Source organism: Nylanderia fulva, unplaced genomic scaffold (genome assembly GCF_048542155.1).
Source record: "Nylanderia fulva isolate GAGA-0341 unplaced genomic scaffold, ASM4854215v1 Scaffold5, whole genome shotgun sequence".
Taxonomy (NCBI): domain Eukaryota; kingdom Metazoa; phylum Arthropoda; class Insecta; order Hymenoptera; family Formicidae; genus Nylanderia; species Nylanderia fulva.
The window spans coordinates 6,073,833-6,095,000 of record NW_028190587.1 but is presented as its reverse complement, the minus strand read 5'-3'; the positions used below and the strand labels follow the sequence as shown (position 1 = coordinate 6,095,000).

Below are 21,168 nucleotides of genomic sequence, written 5' to 3'. Positions count from 1 at the left end.
AAAGCATTTACCAAATCAATATATATATGATAACAATTAAAATAAAAATGTCAGATAAAAACAAAGCTTTTTTCAAATAATTAATACATAATAATTGCACACAATTATAATAAGAAAGAAACAACAGAGTGCAAAAAAGAAACAACAGGGTTGCTTTAATTATGTAATGTAAAATATAATTGATTGTGATATTAAGATTAAAAAAGTATTACCAATATATGTAGATACGGCAAACGAAGTGACATCACGCCGATGTTGACGGAGTTGAACGGTGCTTGGGAAATTTTGAAGCTGATCCAGGACGCTCGACGGCAAAATGAACAGCGGAGGCAGGAGAAGATCAGACAGAACAAGGAGCAGGTTCTGTTCCGTGACTTTGAGAGCTCGGACATCGATAACAAGCATATAACATCGCGCGTCTCTACACGACCCGGCTCCCTTTCGGACATGATCGGCAATTACGACGATGTACAATAAAGAACCTCGCGTAGCATCCTCTCTCTTCTCTTTCCTCCAAACTCCCTAATTTCTCCCCTTTCTGAGACTGATGTATATCGAAAATTCTTCACCCCCGAATTTACGAATAATTGTGTAACACCTCTATCGATGTTGAATTAACTTCTCGCTTTTCTCTCTCTTCACCGCGATTTAGTTTTATATGTTATGAATATCTCGTCGAAGAATAATTGCGCGATGCAGTGCCTGAAGATGATAGAGAGTGTGTGAGGATGCTGAGGAAAGAGTAATCCCTCGTCGAGGAAACACGGAATTTAAATCGGAATTCAATTAATGACGCTTGAGAGATAAACCAAATTCTAGGATATTACGTGATACAATTCTAGATAGCAAGATTGTAATCCCACTTAATCTTATATGTATAAATTTTTTGTTAACAATATTTAACGAGTATAATAAAGCTGAACTGACGAATAATTGGGGAATAACTGCCATCTGTTTATTAGCAAACTTTATTTCGGCAAAACCAGATATTAGCAAGTTAATATATAAATATTGATTTTGTTAAATTCACATGTGATTAAATTTGAAATCAAATAAAATTATTATTAGCTTAATAATGTTGAAGAAATTTAATATGAAAGTTATATTTATAGATATGTATAGGTGTGTCGAACATTTTATTATAAAATATTTTTACGTAAATATTAGACGCTTTCTTTCTTTAGTACACTTTGCTAAAATGTCGAAGTTCATTTAATTCACATCAGAGAAATATTAAAATCTGAATTAAGAAAGCATTATCACTATTTTTTAATTTCTATTAAATTGTTAAATTCTGTTAATATAAGGCTAAAATATATAGATATAATCCATAGTAATAATTCATATTCTATGTATATCTATAAAGACAATAACAAAAAATTATAGGCACGAATTATGGTGATTCCCAGATTTATTATAACGTACAGAACTAAAAAAGAAATTTTAGTTTATAAGTTATAATAAGACGAAATCCATGTTAAATTACAACAAATTGATTTATTCTGATGATTCTATAAATAAATAACTATCAGCGAACAATAATTATTTTTCGTAAGTATGCGAGATATAAATAAATGCATATCAAATTCTATTTAAATTAAATTTTTTTAAATTTAAATAAATTCAAAACTTTACATTAGAAGATTATATGTATAAATAAGTAAATGCAATATCAATTTGTAAAGTCTTGGACACTAAAAGAAATTGACAGAAATTAATTAGCTTAAATTAAAAGCTACGTTCTTCATTCATTAATATACTTTTAGACGTTCATTCATTAAAATGTACTTTTAGAAGTTCATTCATTAATGTATCTTTAGAAATCTCCCAAACATTTTTTCTATCTTGATTGTTTTATTAATAAAAACGCGACGTTAATTAAATGGACGTTCTCCGCAAACGGCGTCTCTCTTATTCTTACATACTTTATCTACAGAATCAAAATAAAGAGGGTCAGGACAGGGTTGAACCCATGCAATACCGTTGCTGCACAAGCAGAATTTCTTGCAGTCGTCGTTTGGAAGTAATACTGCAAACTCAGGGTCTTGTTCAGGACAGGTACCGATGCAAGTAGCTGGATCGAGATCATCATTCTCTACGTTCGGCAGTTGCACTAAATTCTTGTCATCGATTTTATGAAGTATGGATGCGCTATCTTCTGTGGATGGACGTTCTCCGCAGACGGCGTCTCTTTTATTCTTACATACTTTATGTATAGAATCGAAATAAAGAGGGTCAGGACAGGGTTGAACCCATGCAATACCGTTGCTGCACAAGCAGAATTTCTTGCAGTCGTCGTTTGGAAGTAATACTGCATAGTCAGGGGTCTTGTTCAGGACAGGTACCGATGCAATGAACTGGATCGAGATCATCATTCTCTACGTTCGGCAGTTGCACTGAATTCTTGTCATCGATTTTATGAAGTATGGATGCGCTATCTTCTGTGGATGGACGTTCTCCGCAGACGGCGTCTCTCTTATTCTTACATACTTTATCTATAGAATCGAAATAAAGAGGGTCAGGACAGGGTTGAACCCATGCAATACCGTTGCTGCACAAGCAGAATTTCTTGCAGTCGTCGTTTGGAAGTAATACTGCATATTCGGGGTCTTGTTCAGGACAGGTACCGATGCAATGAACTGGATCGAGATCATCATTCTCTACGTTTGGCAGTTGCACTGAATTCTTGTCATCGATTTTATGAAGTATGGATGCGCTATCTTCTGTAGATGGACGTTCTCCGCAGACGGCGTCTCTTTTATTCTTACATACTTTATCTACAGAATCGAAATAAAGAGGGTCAGGACAGGGTTGAACCCATGCAATACCGTTGCTGCACAAGCAGAATTTCTTGCAATCGTCGTTTGGAAGTAATACTGCATATTCGGGGTCTTGTTCAGGACAGGTACCGATGCAATGAACTGGATCGAGATCATCATTCTCTACGTTTGGCAGTTGCACTGAATTCTTGTCATCGATTTTATGAAATATGGATGCGCTATCTTCTGTGGATGGACGTTCTCCGCAGACGGCGTCTCTTTTATTTTTACATACTTCATCTACAGAATCGAAATAAAGAGGGTCAGGACAGGGTTGAACCCATGCAATACCGTTGCTGCACAAGCAGAATTTCTTGCAGTCGTCGTTTGGAAGTAATACTGCATATTCGGGGTCTTGTTCAGGACAGGTACCGATGCAATGAACTGGATCGAGATCATCATTCTCTACGTTTGGCAGTTGCACTGAATTCTTGTCATCGATTTTATAAAGTATGGATGCGCTATCTTCTGTAGATGGACGTTCTCCGCAGACGGCGTCTCTTTTATTCTTACATACTTTATCTACAGAATCGAAATAAAGAGGGTCAGGACAGGGTTGAACCCATGCAATACCGTTGCTGCACAAGCAAAATTTTTTGCAATCGTCGTTTGGAAGTAATACTGCATAGTCAGGGTCTTGTTCAGGACAAGTACCGATGCAATGAACTGGATCGAGATCATCATTCTCTTCGTTCGGCAGTTGCACCGAATTCTTGTCATCGATTCTATGAAGCATGAATGCGCTATTTTGATTGAATTCACGTTTTCCGCAAATTGCTTCTCTCTTATTTTTGCAGACTGTATCTTTAGTATCGAAATAAAGAGGCTCAGGACAATGTTGAACCCATGCAATACCATTGCTGCACATACAAAACTTTTTGCAATCGTCGTTTGGAAGTAATACTGCATAGTCAGGGTCTTGTTCAGGACAAGTACCGATGCAATGAACTGGATCGAGATCATCATTCTCTTCGTTCGGCAGTTGCACCGAATTTTTGTCATCGATTCTATGAAGCATGAATGCACTATTTTGATTGAATTCACGTTTTCCGCAAATTGCATCTCTCTTACTTTTGCAGACTGTATCTTTAGTATCGAAATAAAGAGGCTCAGGACAATGTTGAACCCATGCAATACCATTGCTGCACATACAAAACTTTTTGCAATCGTCGTTTGGAAGTAATACTGCATACTCAGGGTCTGCTTCAGGACAGGTACCGATGCAATTAGCTGGATCGAGATCATTAGTCGTGGTTTTATCAGTTTCTTCAGTCCACGTCGTAGTGGAAATAGTAGACGTTAGAGTGGATTTTGATGGAGTGCAATCGGCCTCAATTGGATCGTTACAAATCTGTCGAATTTTATCAAAATGCAAACCTTCCGGACATTCATGAAGAATCTTTTTTCCATTAATACATTCATAATAGTGCGTGCATTTACACTTGTGTGGGATATATGCATTCTCTGTGGAATTTAAAGGGCAATCGGCGTTTAAATTAAATACCTCGAGAGAATTATTAGGGAGATCGCAGCTCGTTTCAGACGGATAATTACATATTTGCAGGGTAACATTGAAATATAATCCTGCCGTACAATGTTTTAAAATTTTCTGACCGTTAGAGCATAGATAGTACAAGGAGCAGTCGATCTCATGTTGAAATGCTCTACCTTCCTCAGAGCATTCATTGTCGCAGCTGTCTATTAAAAAATCATATGTTGGAATTGGCCGGACGCAATTCACTACGAAATACCAATCGCATACTTCTCGTACATAATCAAAGTGTTTGCCAGTCTTGCATGTATGTAATATTTTTTCACCATTTACGCATTCGTAATATTGATTACATGCGTAAGGATGAGCAATTCGCGCTTTTTCGTTTGATCCTTTAGGAGGACACTTTTTTCGTGGCTTATCTGGGGGAGTTGTAGATGTTGTGGTAGATGTTGTTGTAGATGTTGTTGTAGATGTTGTGGTGGGTGTTGTTGTAGATGTTGTTGTTGTAGATGTTGTAGTTGTTGTTGTTGATGATTCTCCGCAAATGGCATCGTCCGGGTCTTTGCAAATCTTCTCAATACTATCAAAGTGTAAACCTTTTTTGCAAAATCGTTGACGTTGCCTTCCCTTAACACATTCGTAATACTGGTTGCATTTACATTCGTGAGGTATTAAAACTTTTTTTGAAGAATTTGCACAAGGGCAAACATATGGACAATAGGCTTCATCCTCGTCGTCGCATTTTTTTCGATTGTGATCAAAGTGTTTACCATTCGGACATTGTCGTAGACGTGTTTTTCCATTAACGCATTCGTAATATTTTTCGCATGCACATTCATGGGGCAATAGTATTTTTTTTGCGAAATCCGAAGCAGGGCAAAGCAATCGAGTGATTAACGAGAGGGATCTTTTAATTCTATTTTTAGTTAAACTGCAACCTGTTTCTGCCGGATAGTCACATATCTGCAGGGTAATGTTGAAATGAAGTCCCGCATTACAACGTTTCAAGATTCTTTGACCATTAAAACATAAATAATACGATGAACAATCAGTCTCGTGTTGAAATGCTCTGCCTTCCGGATAACATTTATTACTCTGACAGCTGCCCATTAAAACGTCAACCATTGAAATAGGCCGGACACAATTCACTGTTTCTGACCAATCGCAGATTTCTCGCACATAATCGAAATGCATGCCAGTTGGGCATATTTGTTGCATCTTGACACCATTCACGCATTCATAATAAATGTTACAGAGGCAACGATGAGCGATACGCGCTACCTCGGTTGATTCTTTGCTTGATTTTTTTGGGGGACACTGTTGACGAGGTTTGGCTAATTCTGGGTTAATTGTTGCTGGAATTGCTGTTGTAATCGTTGTCGAAGCTGGTGTTGTAGTCGTTTGCGACGGAGAAGGTAGAGGCGAAGTCGACGGCGTTGTTTGTATCATCGTTGACGAAGACGTAAGTGTAGTAATAGTTGTACTTCTCACAGGAGTATGATTGCAGTTTACATTTTCCGGATAATCGCATACATGAAGAATCGGATTAAAGAGTAAATTGCGGTCGCATTTCTTTGGTTTTGGATTTATCTTCCCGTTGAAACACGTGTAATAATAATCGCACATAGTCTCGTGGGGAATCATGTGATACTTGTTATCGAACTCACAAGTCAACGAAGGCGAAGTAGCTGCTGTGTTTTCTGCGGTATTTGACGGCGTGGGAGAATTTGCTGAAGTCGACGGTGTCCAAGAACTTGTTGTGGGAGAATCACTAGATGGTGAAGTCGTCGACGGAGGAGGATCGGATGACGAAGTTAGCGGTGTCAAAGAACTTGGTGGAATCGTAGTCGTTAAAAGACTTGATGGCAAAATCGATGTAGGATTTGTTAATCTCGCAGTTGACGTCGGCCCAATCGAAGACAGTTGACACTCTGCATTCCAAGGCCAGTCGCATACCTGAAGTTTGGGATTGAAGTGCAATCTATTCTCATCATTATCCATGAAAGGACAATCTTGTGGTTTCCCCTTTTTCCCCATGTAGCAATTGTAAAATTTTGTACAATCGCTTTCATGGGGAATAAAAATTGTTTTATTCCGTGGCTTGACATTTGTTGGACATTCGGTCGGAAAGTCAGTCACTGGTGATACGTCGAGTGCAACACTCGACGTTGAAAGACTTGATGGCGAAATCGATGATGCCGTAGGATCTATTAATTTCGGAGTCGACGTCGGCCTAATCGAAGATAGTTGACACTCTGCATTCCAAGGCCAGTCGCATACCTGAAGTTTGGAATTGAAGTGCAATCTATTCCCATTATTATCCATGAAAGGACAATCTTGTGGTTCTCCTTTTTTCCCCATGTAGCAATTGTAAAATTTTGTACAGTCGCTTTCATGGGGAATAAAAATTGTTTTATTCCGTGGGTTGACATTTGTTGGACATTCTGTCGGAAAGTCGGTCACCGGTGATACGTCGAGTGCGACACTCAACGTGGCCACGTATAAAATGACCACTAAGTATATACCTAAAATATACAAAATTATTAAATTAAATTATTAAATATATGTAATATTGATTATTTATGACATTAATGTAATGATAGATTAAATAAATAGAGTAGATTTAAAAAAGAGATTTTTTGTTCATTTTTATTTATTTCAATTTATTTTAATATGAGTGGCTTTTATTTATTATAAACAAATTTATCTTAGACATTACGAAAAATAAAACTTTAGCACCTTTTATGTTGTATAAAATTTTACGAGAACTCTTATTATTCGTAAACATTTAAATCGAATATTAGAATAACAAAGTAAATTAAGATTTTAATGTATATTAATAAGATTTTGTATTAAAATTAGTATTTAATGTATAATAATAATATGATTTAAGAATTTAACGAATTAAGAGAATCAAGAGAAAACTAAAATTATTATGATAATTATTAAGATTAACATATTGTTCTAATTATAACATATTTGTTGAAAAAATATTCATATTGATGTTAAAAATAATTATTTAAATAAGCATATGCAGTTCTACAAATTATATAAATCATGTGCTATACAATACTATATCTATTACATAATTCTCTGCTTATTACTTTTATCTCTTGTTTAAAGTTATAAATCATATTTTTTAATCTGATTACAAATGTGAACAAGAACAAGGAGGTAGCTATTAAAATATTACTCAAAATATTATTAATATCATTAATAAAATATTAATTAAATAATGTTATTAATAATATTATTAAAAATATTTTAAACCTGCATTTATATTATTAATATTTGCTATTATTATTTTATATTCTTGTTGGCACACTTATACATAATTATAAACGCGATTAATTACACTGCACAAAATTTTTTTATTGGCACAAATGATTACATATTCGCTATTCAATGAGTCATTCAGTTATCAAATGCGTCTTAATCATTTATGTATATATATATGCATGTACATATATTACAATATATAAGCCTTCGCTTTATCACTCCGTTAGAATTTTATAAATCGAGAACTCACCCTTCATCATAGATACCCAGTCGCTAAAGTTATATAGGGACCGGGATCTATTCCTTCACTCACATTAAATTGTTAACTGTCGCACTTCCTTCTATTCGACATGATTTTTATAATCATGCGGAGTGTTATCACCTAACATGAGTGTGGCTTATCATATCTATTAACATTGCCAAAATTTTTCTCTTCGAAAAATTATTTAAGAATTTCAAAGCAGATGCAAATATATTATATATTAATATAATATACTATATATTTATATGTTTTTAATTGTTAGAATCAATAATATATTGCATGTAACAGTCAAAGACTTATCTTACCAAAACTCGTTTATCACAATATAATTAAAAACATACTAATCTCGAGCAATGATCAAAATAATATTTAAAAATTAAAATATTAAATTTTTTTATTAAGATTACGCAAAGAAATATTAAAGTTTTGCAATAATATATAAATTATTCTGCAACTTAAAAAACTTTGATAACAAAAGTATATATTTTAGAAAAGTTCAAATAGACGGTATATTTTAGTTTGAAATTTTAATTTAAAAGAAGAAAAAGCTTAGTTTTAAATATGTACAACGTTGGAAATTGAAAAGTTGAAATAATTATTTTTAGCACTTTCGCTAAGAGAAGTCACTTTTGCTTCGTCAACTCCAAATTACTTAAAAAAAATATTATGAGGATTAAAATTGTAATTTGTAGAGACATATAAAAAAATATTAAATCGAAAAAATTCTTTAATGTAACAAATAAGTTCTTATAGAATTAATATAATTATCATTTTATCAATAATCAGATATGAAATGCAGATTATAAATATCTCTGATAACTTTATCAGTTCGATATATCGTATAAATTATTTTCTGCGTAATTAACATAAACGTATTACATTTTTATTTATACCGATGTAATTTTTTCTAAAATATTGTCAATAATATTAAAAAAAAAAAAGAGATGAATGCCACTCGAATTTATTGCTTCGGTTCAACTCGGCAAATAATCGCTAAAAAAAACTGTACTTTGACGTATTTCTTTCTGCTTCAATATTCCTCAGCCACATCTTTCTTTCGTTTTAATTTTATTTGTATTTGGCCAAGAGTGCAGAGCTGCGTCCTCTTATCGCAATGCAAGCCTTTCGGGCAGTTCTTAACGATCGGAATGCTGCTGCTGCTGCATTTGCAGAACTTGGTGCAATCGTTGGGGTATACGTCAGCGTACATTTACCCATACATCGGAACGCGTCGTCTTTCTCGTTCTCGAGTATATACATCCGGTTGAATCTGCGGCCGTCTCGATCCGGAGAAACATCCTATAAAACGGCCGGTCGCATTGCTTGATTGCTGCATTCAAGTGCAAACCATCGGAACATTGTTTACACGCCGTTTTGACAAACGTAATACGAGGTACAAATCTTCCTCACGAGACGATCTTATAACGTTCGAAGGGCATTCAGGTGCATTAAATTCCTCGAAAGATCGCGCATCTGGCTGTATTTCGACTTTCATAAACGGAGGATGATCACCGAAAAGCACTCTGCATATTATATAGTATACTTCCAATTATTGAAAAGAGCACTCTGCGTTTTTTCGAATTTTTATTTGCATATTTATGATGCGGCTTTGATCAGTAACAAGAAATAACTTTTATCGGCTTTTATAGTCGGAACGTTACCGTGTGATAATTTGCAATTTTGTTCTCACAAACAGGTATTAAATGAACGGCGACGATAAAATCTATCCTATTGGATAAATCTATTCTATCCTCTTTTGAAAATTTAATTTACTTGGATTTAACGATTTATAAATCCTGTCCGCATATTTAAACAGATTCTTCTGTACTTCATGAAACAACAAATAGGAAGCTAAACTTATATGTGCACTTTTGACATTTGACGAATAATTCAGTATTAATATATATAAATTATATATAAATTTGATATATATATATATATATAAATTTGACAATTTCAGAAGCTGAATTATATTATGTATAACAAAATCACAGAGTTTTTAAACTCATCTGTCATTGTAGAAAAGTGTTGTTGCATTATAACATATCGGTATTCGCTAATCACTATAACAGACATTTAATTCTCATCTTATATTATATGGTAATAATCTCGTGCTAACAATTTTCATTTTTCTCGCGCAAACAACATTAACTGGAATAATCCAGATTATATTTTGATTGATATTACTGTTTACTGAAATTACAAAGTCATCAACATTAAACAGCAAAATTCTGTCAATACGTAAAACGTTATTTTCTACAGTGCGATCGAGCAAGAGAAAATTACATATATTTTCGTGCGTTTATATCGCATTATTATTCAGAACCTAAAATGATTTTCAGATAATACGTAGGATGATAATCATATTTCTCTTATTGTCAGACTGTAAAAGCTAAAGAAATGCATGACATCGACAAAAATAAAGAATGAAATCACATAAAACGAGCGTGTGCGATTCAGTGAATCTTTTGTAAAAAGATCCATTTGCTGAGCGAACACACCTGCACTTATGAGATTACAAAAAAGCTGTTTAAAAAATGACCTACACTTTAACTTAAAATATATAAGATAAATAATTATATTTGTTTTAAAGGGATTAATAATAATAATAATTTAATAATCATGTTTCGTTGAAAAAAAGAAAGGAAGAGATATCGATTAACATACATTGAATAACAATAATTAATACAAAGTAATTAATATTCTGTAATGTTTTGTAGCAAAATAGCAACTTTATATAAAATGATGAAATGTACATACATTTAATTTTCATTTGCGCGGTTGATAAAACTTTTTATCTTTTTATTTTTAGATAGATAAATAAAACAAGATTATAATAACACTCAAATTTAAAAGTATGCTGTCAATACAAGATTATATTTAAAAGACATTTTATTTGCTAAAGATAATATTTATCTATATATAAAAAGGATCTCCTTCTTATTTAGTTATAATATGATAATAAATAATAAATAAAATTTTAGTCGATTTTACTCACATACATAAAAATTGTCAAAATAAATGCATCTCAAAATTTATGAAAACTCCTTTTTATAATAATATATAATATATGTAAATAATATTTTTTCAAATATGTAAATTTTTGTTTTAAAGTTTTTGAAAAAAATTTTGGAAAAAAGGTAAATGCAAATTAGAATTGTTAAATAACATTTGCTTATTTAAAATAAATATGTGTATTGTATAAATTAATTTTATATTTCTTTCTCTAATTTATAATCAAACTTCTATGTGTTTTTTCTTTAAAGTTTTACAATTAGTGTAAAATGCAAAACATATAGTACTGTTATTATTTTTTACATAAGTTACAATAATTCCATATAAATTAAATATTGACTTAATTAAAAAAATAAACTTATGAAAGATTAGTGAACGATAAAACAATATTACGATAAAAACGATAAACGATAAAAACAATATTACGCGCATTCTTCTTCGTAAAAGCAAAGCAAATACAAAATGTGTTTTTTAAATCCAATTAAATCGTAAAGTATTACCTGAGTTTTATGATTTATTAGTATTGATAATTGAGATAAATAACGATAAAATATCATAGATGTAACATCAATAATAATAAAAGTATATGAATTAAAATTTTGTAATCGCTTGCAAAGTTCTTTAATCAAAACATTTAAAAACACTATAAATCATCGCTATAGATCGCATATTTTATAAATTGTTATAAAATATTATTACAAAACGATAGGATATCTATATATATATATATATATATATATATATATATATATATATATATGTATATGAAGTTTTATTATGTATATCGTTCACAATCAAAAATTTATTACTATGATTTGCAAATATTTATTTAATTCTTTATTTTATTAGCTCTTTATTGATGACAAATTCTCTAATAAGTAATGCGTTATTAAACATGTTAAAAATCACATTTGCATTTTATATTATCATTAAATCGATACATAATTTAATTAAATTATAAATATCTGAAAAATCGCACCTTGTTCCAAATTATGATACGTCGCATTTATGTATATACATATATACATCGTAGTTTTTTTTATCGACCTCGATCTATCATTTTGATAATATCGCATCGTTCGACCTAGTAAACTGTATACTTGAAAAATACAATAATGTCACAGCTCATCGATTAATTGTCATTTAATGATACATCTGATTCGCGCGTAATTATATAATCAAATATAATGCGCGGAAAATAAACAAGAATAAACTTTTCCATTTGACGTTTCTTTAGTATTTTATAAGCTAATTTTATATAAACTAGATCTTTTTGACAGGAATTCAATGAGTCATTTAATTAAACATTTTTCTTCTAGAATTACTGTGATATACAAGCATAATTTTTATTTTAAATCCTAAAAGAATTTAGTATAAAAATAATGGCCTTTGTATATTTATATAAATATTTTAGTAATTAATAATTCGAATATTAAATACATATTAATCAGAAAAGTATTTTTTTTTAAACGGATTTTTTATTATATCCATTACGTTAAACGGCGATGCTAAAGTGCTAAGCTTATCCTGTTGATCATCATCGATTGTATTACGCATTCTCTTTGTTATATCGCTGATGATGAAGTCATTCTCACTATGATATTGAATAAGCTATGAATTATTCTGTGATTCTATCTCATTGAATTGTACGTTTCTATTTATTCGCATTTATATTATGTCATCATACAAAATTATTACCAGCCAATATAGCTTCGAAACAAGAAAAACGTTTATTATTAGATAATAATCAACTTTATTAGCGTGCAATATTTCACGTGTCACTCTCCGTAAATTAAATATTTCGATCAAACCGCAATTGAGGATCCAGGTCAAAAAGGTTATTTTCAAAGTTCGAATCAAAATAAGCGAACCTGGCAACCCGCGCCGATTTTAACTTGGCGCTATAGGGAATGCAATTCCGGGATCCCGGCTATTTTTTTAATTCCGGCAATTCCGAGATTGTAAACTAATTACGGGATTTTTGAGATATTTAAAAATTATCTTTTAAATATTTGTGTATAAATTAAAAATAACTTTCATTAATGATGAGTTGTATGAATTTAAAACAATTATTACTAACTTAATTAAACTATATAATATATAATTATTTAAATATATTTTGCTTGTGTTTGCAGGATTTTCAAAGATTTGCTTATTTATAGACCCTACATATATTATTTATTTACTTCTATGCTCGAAAATATTTTTGTTAGCCAGGCACAACTTATATATATTAATTACATGATTTATTTTAATAACAATTATAAGGAACTAATTATTAATATATAAACACAATTTGCGTTTCTAAAATTGTTTTTGTTTCAAATATTAATTTAAGTTTCTAAAGTAAATGTTTAATTTTATTATACCTATAATATTACAAAATATAATTTTGACATAAATAAAACACCTAACAAATTTTAAATAAAAAAGTACACATTTTTACAATCAACATTATTTTTTTCAGATCCGGGATCCCTAGATACTATTTTACAAATCCTGAAATCAGGATCGAAGAAGAGGTCCAAGATTGCATTCTCTATTTGGCGCGCTCATCTGACATAACGAAAGGGTTCTCCCTCGCGCTGTCATCGGTAAGTCGGCGAACTAACTTATCACCTGCAATACCGACCGTATCCGTGATCATTAATTCGCGACATCGTCGTCGCGCGCACGAAGCGTCGCCCTACTCAAAAATAACGCGCCAATGGGAAGCGAGTAAACAATGGTTGCGCGCGCGGCTACTGGCCGCGCTGTCGTCAAGTCGACCGCGGGCGGCCAATGAGCGCGCGGCGCTGCTGGCGCCAGCGGAAAGCGGCGGCGTACCGTACAGTCAACCTCTCCCCCCCTCATCCAGCAGTCGCTCGCCCTCCGTCCCCCCGCGCGGACGTACGACGGAGCACATTCAGTAGACTCGGCCATTTCTCTCGCGAAGCGCAGCTACTCGCTCAGCCGCGCGACGTTTTTTTTTTTTCGCGACTGCACCGTGCGGGTACTCCCGGAAGTTTTGCAAAATAACGCGACGCAAAAGGATGATACACTCCGGGCGCACCAGGCTCGAGGTAAGTCTTTCCCCGAACGAGGGAACGCGGCCGCGGTGTGCAACGTAAACGCGCGTCGAAGCGCCACACAACGAGAGTCCGGGGGGGTCGTGCGTGTTCAATGTTGTCATTGCCGAGGCGAACAGCTGATTCGTTCCCCTGGCCTCCGCGAAGCGCGGCGGCCACCGCGGACATTCTCGCCGTACTTTCGTGGCTCCGATTGCGACCAAAACGACGACGTTGACAACAACGACGACGACGACGACGACGACGACGTCGACCTACGACAAGGACGACGGAGGCGTCATGCGCCAGGGCATTCTCTCGTTATTGTGGCTGGCTGGCAACACGCTGTCATTCTCGAACGGATTTTTTTTTTTTGCGTGCACGATATATATTTATATGTATGTATATGTCAGGGTGTATATATGTCTATATATATATATGTATACACCCTAACAGCACACCATATCCGAAAGACATTCTGAGGATATCCGGAGGATATTTAAACATCCTCAGGATGTTTTCTGAACGTCTTCGAGATATGTGTGCTGTTAGGGTATATATGTATATATATATATATATAAAATATATGTATATATATGTGTGTATATATGTATATATATTTTCATCGACCAACCAAGCAATCGAGCAAGCCTGCCTAGCCAGCCAGGCAGCTCCGTCCTTTGTTCTTTCTTTCCTTCTGTCCTTCCTTTCCGTCTTTCTTTATTTCTCTCTTTTTCACGCTCCACCTCTTTGTCCCTCTCTCTCTCTCTCGATGCGTTCTCGTTGTTAAATGCACGCTCCCCTCCTTCCCCACCCCGCTGACTATTCTCTTTGTTCTCGTTCCTGGCGACGTCGACGACGTCGTCGACGTGCGCAAAAAGCCCCGCGTCCTCTCGAGCGCATGGAAACGGAATGTCAATGAGCGTCATTGTTCGTCGACGATGTTCCTCATCTCGGTTCGTCGTCGCGACGTCGAGCGCGTCATCGTTCGCGCGCGCGTTCTCGGACGTCGATCTCTCGAGGGGAGGTGACGTGACGCTCGTCGTCGTCGTCGACGTCGCGACGACGCAGCGCGCCGAAATCGCGCGCGTCCTACGGACGAGCGTAAACACGAGCGGCGTGCTTCGCGCTTTTCGATAACAATGTGTGCCCCACAGCGATAAGCGACGAGCTGTGAATGGGCCCGTGTTTTCCGCCTCGGTGTCTTTAAATGGAGATTCAATGTTTCGGATTGTGTGCGTCAAAGAGATATTATCTCTCTTTATTTATCATGATTTCCTCCAAGATTCTTTTGTCTTACAGTATATGATGAATATTGTTATTGATAATGCACTCGATAATGATGGTGCATTGAAAAAAATTTATTGAATATAATAATATTGGGATGTGAAAAGATATTATTTGATATAAAAGAGTCCTTTTCGAAACAGATAAATATTTATTTGATTGAAATAGAGATACGTATCTCTTTTTATTTTATGATTTGCTTCAAGATTTTTTGTCTTTTTTTTTTACAGTATTAATATTGTTATTAATGATGCACTCGATAATAATGATAATGATACACTGAAAAAAGTTGTATTGAAATTAATAATATTTTTTTCTAATTACGCGAGTATGAATATTGTTGTTAATATAATGCATTCGATAATGATGCACTAAAAAACAAATTTTATTGTAATTAATAATATTGATTTGATGTGAAAAGATATTTATTTGATATGAAAAAGTTCTTCTCAAAACAGATCAATATTTATTTGGTTGAAATAGAGATAGGTACGTATCTCTCTTTATTTCATGATTTGCTTCAAGATTTTTTGTCTTTTTTTTTTACAGTATTAATATTGTTATTAGTGATGCACTCGATAATAATGATAATGATACACTGAAAAAAGTTGTATTGAAATTAATAATATTTTTTTCTAATTACGCGAGTATGAATATTGTTGTTAATATAATGCACTCGATAATGATGCACTAAAAAACAAATTTTATTGTAATTAATAATATTGATTTGATGTGAAAAGATATTTATTTGATATGAAAAAGTTCTTCTCAAAACAGATCAATATTTATTTGGTTGAAATAGAGGTACGTATCTCTCTTTATTTCATGATTTGCTTCAAGATTTTTTGTCTTTTTTATTTACAGGATGAATATTGTTATTAATAATGCACTCGATAATAATGGTACACTAAACAAAAAATTTATTAAATCTAATAATATATTTTTCTAATTACGCGAGTATATGAATATCGTTATTAATATAATGTACTCGATAATAATGGTACGCTGAAAAAAATTGATTGAAATTAATAATATTGATTTGATGTGAAAAGATATTTATTTGATATGAAAAAGTTCTTCTCAAAACAGATCAATATTTATTTGGTTGAAATAGAGATACGTATCTCTTTATTTCATGATTTGCTTCAAGATTTTTTGTCTTTTTCTAATTATAGTATAAATATTGTTATTAATAATGCACTCGATAATAATGAAAACACTGAAAAAAATTTTATTGAAGCCAATTTTTTTTTCTAATTAATGTGAAAAGATATTTATATTTATAAAAGAATCCTTTTATGTGTACGTGTGGAAAACATCAATATTTATATGGTTAAAATACATAATTTATTAGGCAGTATTGAAATAAAGATATTAATTTAATAATTTTTTGTTCAATGTAATAATGTATCGGTTTTATATACCGGGTTAGAGAGTAACGGTAAGATTCGTTATCTTATACTTTGTTTGGATTAGATAATTCGGATACACGGGATAAGACACAGGAACCTTATACACACTGAATACGTTGTTAGGTTTGAAATGTATAAATATTATACATATACTATCACATATTCGTATAAAATTACATCTGTCAAACTGGAATAAAGTGCTTTCATTGTCAGATATAAACTAGATTACAGGATATACTATTTATGTCTTAATTAAATATTCATGTATCTTAGTAAAATATTTATTTTACTTATAATAACAAGGATTGTTAATTAAATATTAACTTCACAAAAATGATAACATCATAATATTATGAAATTACACAGAGAGAATTTTTTCTTCTATTTATATTCTGAAAATCATGGTAATCATAGGACAATGGTATTTGAAGAATTTTATGAGTTTCTCTGATTAATATTTTTTACTACAAAAAATATTAATATCTACCACAATAAAAAATAAAATATGTTCGATTAATTTTACTCTGTACATATTAATATATTTATTGTGGTAAATATTAATGTGATAATATTAGACAAAATTTTCTGCGTGTATTTTTTCCAAGAATTTTTTAAAAAATATATATATATATATAATTTTATGACATTATTATATTATAATTTTTATGAAGTTTTTTTGACAAATTATTCCGTTTTATATGTATATTTTTTGTTCCCATATTTTTGTTTTCAATGAAAGATGCACGTTATATACGAGTGAAACACTTCAATACGACATTGTTATTGCAGTCTCGGCAAATATAATCTGTATCTGCTATTTTTATTATTCCATTCATGAGTTATAAATTGCAAAAAGATATTGACGTCCATACAGACCTTCTTCGATCGAATATCGTAAACCACGCACGTTTTAAATAAAATGTGAGGCGTATATAAATAATTAAAATATAAAAAGTTTATGTTTTTTTTCAAGGTTTTTTTCTTGAAACTATATGCAACGAAATTGGAGATTTTTAATCGAGTTTGATTTTAATCTCAATTCTTATCGAATTTATCAAATTGATTTATCGTTTTCTCTTTGTCTCCTTTATCTTCTCCTCTTTTGTCTCTCTCCCTCTAATATTCTTCACGGTTTCTTTCTTTCTTGACGTCAACTTCTTTCACGTTTCGAAACTTGACGTGTTCTTTTTAACTGCATTTCCTCTGTTGCACTTCTTGTACTCAAAACGAAGCATTCGGTTCTTTACGGAAAGGAGAGAAAGAGTGAGAAAGGAGAGGATCAAATTTGTGCAGGAAAGTGTACAGAGAGCTAAAAAGTACGTATATCTATACAGGATGTCCTAGAATGGTGAAAGATGGACGTATAGTATATATACACACCGAACGTTGTTCTTTGCGAATTTCAAAGCAAACTTTTCTCAAAAAGCGGAGAAATATCGGAGAGAGAGACTCATTCACATTTTTCGCAACAACTCTTCCGTCTTTGTTAAATATGCGATATCCCGCAAACTAAGCCTCGCGCAAATTAAACTACCGTTAAAGTTAAAGTCCGCCTCTCTCGGATCCCAGGAACGAGTAAATGCGTCTCGTGATTTATCTTACCGTCTGCCAAGGTTAATTCGCGAAAGCCCCTTTCATCCTCGGAAAAAAGAAAAACTTTATCCGCCTCTTCGATATCGCGCTGTAATAAAAATATCGACGAGAAAAAAAATTAATAAATAAATTCGCGGAGAAATTGCATCCTTTATTTCTTTTTTTTCCGCCGCATCTTTCTTCATCGACGATTACCTCGTTGCTCCGTACGGTGTCGAAATATATAATAATAATAATAATAAAAATCGTCGATTCCTCCGGAATGTAATTTCTTAGCAACGCGAAATCGCGAAATTCCGCGCAACGGAGAGGAGGATGCGCGAGTGCACAAGTGCATCGGCGCGTGTCGCCCGTCACGAGAACGATTCTCTCTCTTTTTCTCGACCATCGACACATCGCGGGTCTGAGATTTCGCGAAACGAGGTTCTGGCGATGTCCCATTCATTCCAGAAAATTGAACAGATATATCGGCGCACTTCGCCGATCAATCCGTAAGACGTGCTCGCGCTATCTCTCTCTCTTTTGCTTTTGATATAAAAAGTTCATATAGATACACGTGACACGTCCTTTCACATCAGACCTTTGCCTCTCTTAATATTCGCGTTACTTAATATTATATAATTATTTTATGGTTATATAATAATTATATAATAACACTACAATAATAAAAAATTAACCGAAACGAGACTAGTATTTTATAGTTTTTTTATGCGGATGCTGTGTGAAATACGAATTTGGTTTGCAAATTATTACATCACTTCTCAATTTTGACAAATTTTTAATTAACGTTGCAAAAAGGGCTTTTTCCACGAAATTTGTTGTGTTATACAATATGTGATGTGCTAGGGAAATTTTAATTTTTGCAATTAAAATATATTGTTAGGACTTTCAATCTTCAAAAGGAATTTTTGATGTCGATTATGGTTAATAAGGTCATTGATAATTTATCAAATAAATTTCAATTATGTTTATTTAATCTTAAACATTTTTTAGGTCACTGAATACGAATCCAGTGTCAAATTTTGACAATTTTGATATTGAATTTAAATACAAATAATTTACAAATCAATAAATTAAATTTATTTTTATATAGCTACAATAAAAAATTTTTTTTTTACAATTTTATATATTTAATAATTAAATACAAATTTATATTCAATGCCTTAAAAATTCTTAAGTTTAAATAAACATAATTAAAAATTATTTATCATTAATGACCTAATTGTAAGTCACAGCTAATTTCTACAACACAGCTCATATTTAACCATGGATATCTTATTAACATAATAGAAACCAAAAATTCCCTTTGAGGGTTAAAAGTCTTAACAATATACTTTATTTTGATTGCAATAAAACTTCTCCAGCACGTCACATATTGTTGTTATAATATGACGTAATTCATAAAAATAACGCTTTTTGCAACTTTAATTAAAAAATTTTCAAAATTGTAACGTGATGGAGCAATTTGGAAACCGGATTCATATTCAGCATCCAAAAAGCTATAAAAAAACTATTAGTCTCGTTACGATGTTCGAAAAGAAGTTATTTTTTACCGAACACAGTGCAATGTTCTTTCAATATTTGTGCATTATTTAATAAATAATTATAATTATTAAATGTTTAATAATTATGATATTCTTATTATTACTTTTAATAATTATAATATTTTATTTTACTTTTAATAATTACAATATTTTCATTATTATCCACACTTATTGTTAGATATAACGACATGAAAATATCTTCTCAATATGAAAATATCTTGAATAATTTAATTATTCTTGAGTACTTGTCGGGAAGTAACGCTTGTGAAAACTTCTCAATCTTGCCTTTGAATATATATGTAAATCATTGTCACTATCGTAGAATCGGGACGTGCGCCAAATTCTGAGGAATATCTCTAGAGAAATTGTTATTTGCCATGTTTTTATCGCGATATGTGTATTATTAGCGCAACAGAGATTAGATATATTATATAGATTGTGTGTATAGATATATTTTCTAAGATAGAGACTCTCCTTCACGCTCAAGGAACATTGCTTCTTCGTGACGAGCGGACGATGCAATTTTTCGCGAGAACAAAAATTCGTAACGGCATATCAACGATGTGCAACGCGATGAAAGTCACGGACGAGCTATTTACGTGTATATATATATATATATATATTTTTTTTTTTTTTAACCTCTTATTATCTTAGGAACCGTAAATACATCTCCGTCTCTGAGTGCCCTCCTTTTCTCTTTAATGCCGATTTTAATCGATTCGAAGTTGCGATCGAAATTTTGCAGAATTTTCATTTAATTTAATATAACGCTAATTTTAATCGATTTTATTCGACGTTGAGACCGAAATTTTGCAGAATTTTTATTTAATTTAATTTAATATAATGTCTCTCGCAAAAGAAAAAGAGGGTGGAAGGGAGAGAATAAATACTAAAAATAAAACTTTAAAATGATTGTTTTCTTCGCTGATTTGTGAAATCAGCTGATTTGTTTTTATCGGGATTTAACTTTGATAGCATTATAATCCGCGACGTATTTAAGTATATATCTAGAGATATATCAGTGTTGTGATATCGGAGCAAGAAAGAAAAAAGGGAGATAGATAATATTTGTATATAAATAAAAAATTAATAATATATATTTTTAAACGGAAAAAATATTAATGTTGTAAAATAATAATAATTTGAATCGATTTTAAACTATACAGTGGAACAATGGAATCTGAAATTTTTCCGTGAAGCGATCCCGTTTAAAGACAACTATTTTACCTACCCGCGATTCCTCTTGATATCCCAACTTTCCATGCTGGATAGTTTGCATACTTTCATTGCTCCTGGAATTTTGTAACGATATCCTGTAACAAGAAACAAAAACTTTTCTCAAATGTCTAAAAGTGTCTCATGTGCATTTTGCGATCGATACATATACATTAGTTAAGCGCACCTCGCCTTTTCTG

At 32.4% G+C, this 21,168-nt stretch overlaps 3 protein-coding genes and 1 long non-coding RNA gene across 6 annotated transcripts in view; 2 read left to right on the top strand and 2 right to left on the bottom strand.

The window, feature by feature from the left end:
- The window catches only part of NPF (neuropeptide F), a 15,669-nt gene extending 14,736 nt beyond the window's left edge, over positions 1–933 (top strand). For both annotated transcript variants that reach the window (XM_029316618.2, XM_029316616.2), the window contains one exon: positions 225–933. In XM_029316618.2, coding sequence (XP_029172451.2) covers positions 225–477 — 253 coding nt within the window. In that variant the 3' untranslated portion in view covers positions 478–933. The remainder of the gene's footprint in view (positions 1–224) is intronic.
- Positions 934–1,692: 759 nt separating this feature from the next.
- On the bottom strand, positions 1,693–7,896 carry LOC114941594 (uncharacterized). Its single transcript, XM_085487009.1, has 3 exons — positions 7,844–7,896; positions 2,346–6,839; positions 1,693–2,155 (listed from the first exon to the last, which is right to left on the bottom strand). The coding sequence occupies exons 1-3, from the start codon at positions 7,851–7,853 to the stop codon at positions 1,875–1,877; spliced, it is 4,785 nt and encodes a 1,594-aa protein (XP_085343135.1). The 5' UTR covers positions 7,854–7,896; the 3' UTR covers positions 1,693–1,874.
- A 5,845-nt stretch (positions 7,897–13,741) lies between these two features.
- LOC114941597 (uncharacterized) overlaps positions 13,742–21,168 on the top strand; it is a 23,137-nt gene continuing 15,710 nt past the window's right edge. The window contains exon 1 of one of the 2 annotated variants that reach the window (XM_029316612.2): positions 13,742–13,932. In XM_029316612.2, coding sequence (XP_029172445.1) covers positions 13,903–13,932 — 30 coding nt within the window. In that variant the 5' untranslated portion in view covers positions 13,742–13,902. The remainder of the gene's footprint in view (positions 13,933–21,168) is intronic. The other variant, XM_029316613.2, reaches the window with a different exon arrangement.
- The window catches only part of LOC114941601 (uncharacterized), a 23,918-nt gene continuing 22,659 nt past the window's right edge, over positions 19,910–21,168 (bottom strand). Inside the window, exon 8 of the long non-coding RNA XR_003821677.2 lies at positions 19,910–21,066. This is a non-coding gene — a long non-coding RNA (uncharacterized LOC114941601). The remainder of the gene's footprint in view (positions 21,067–21,168) is intronic.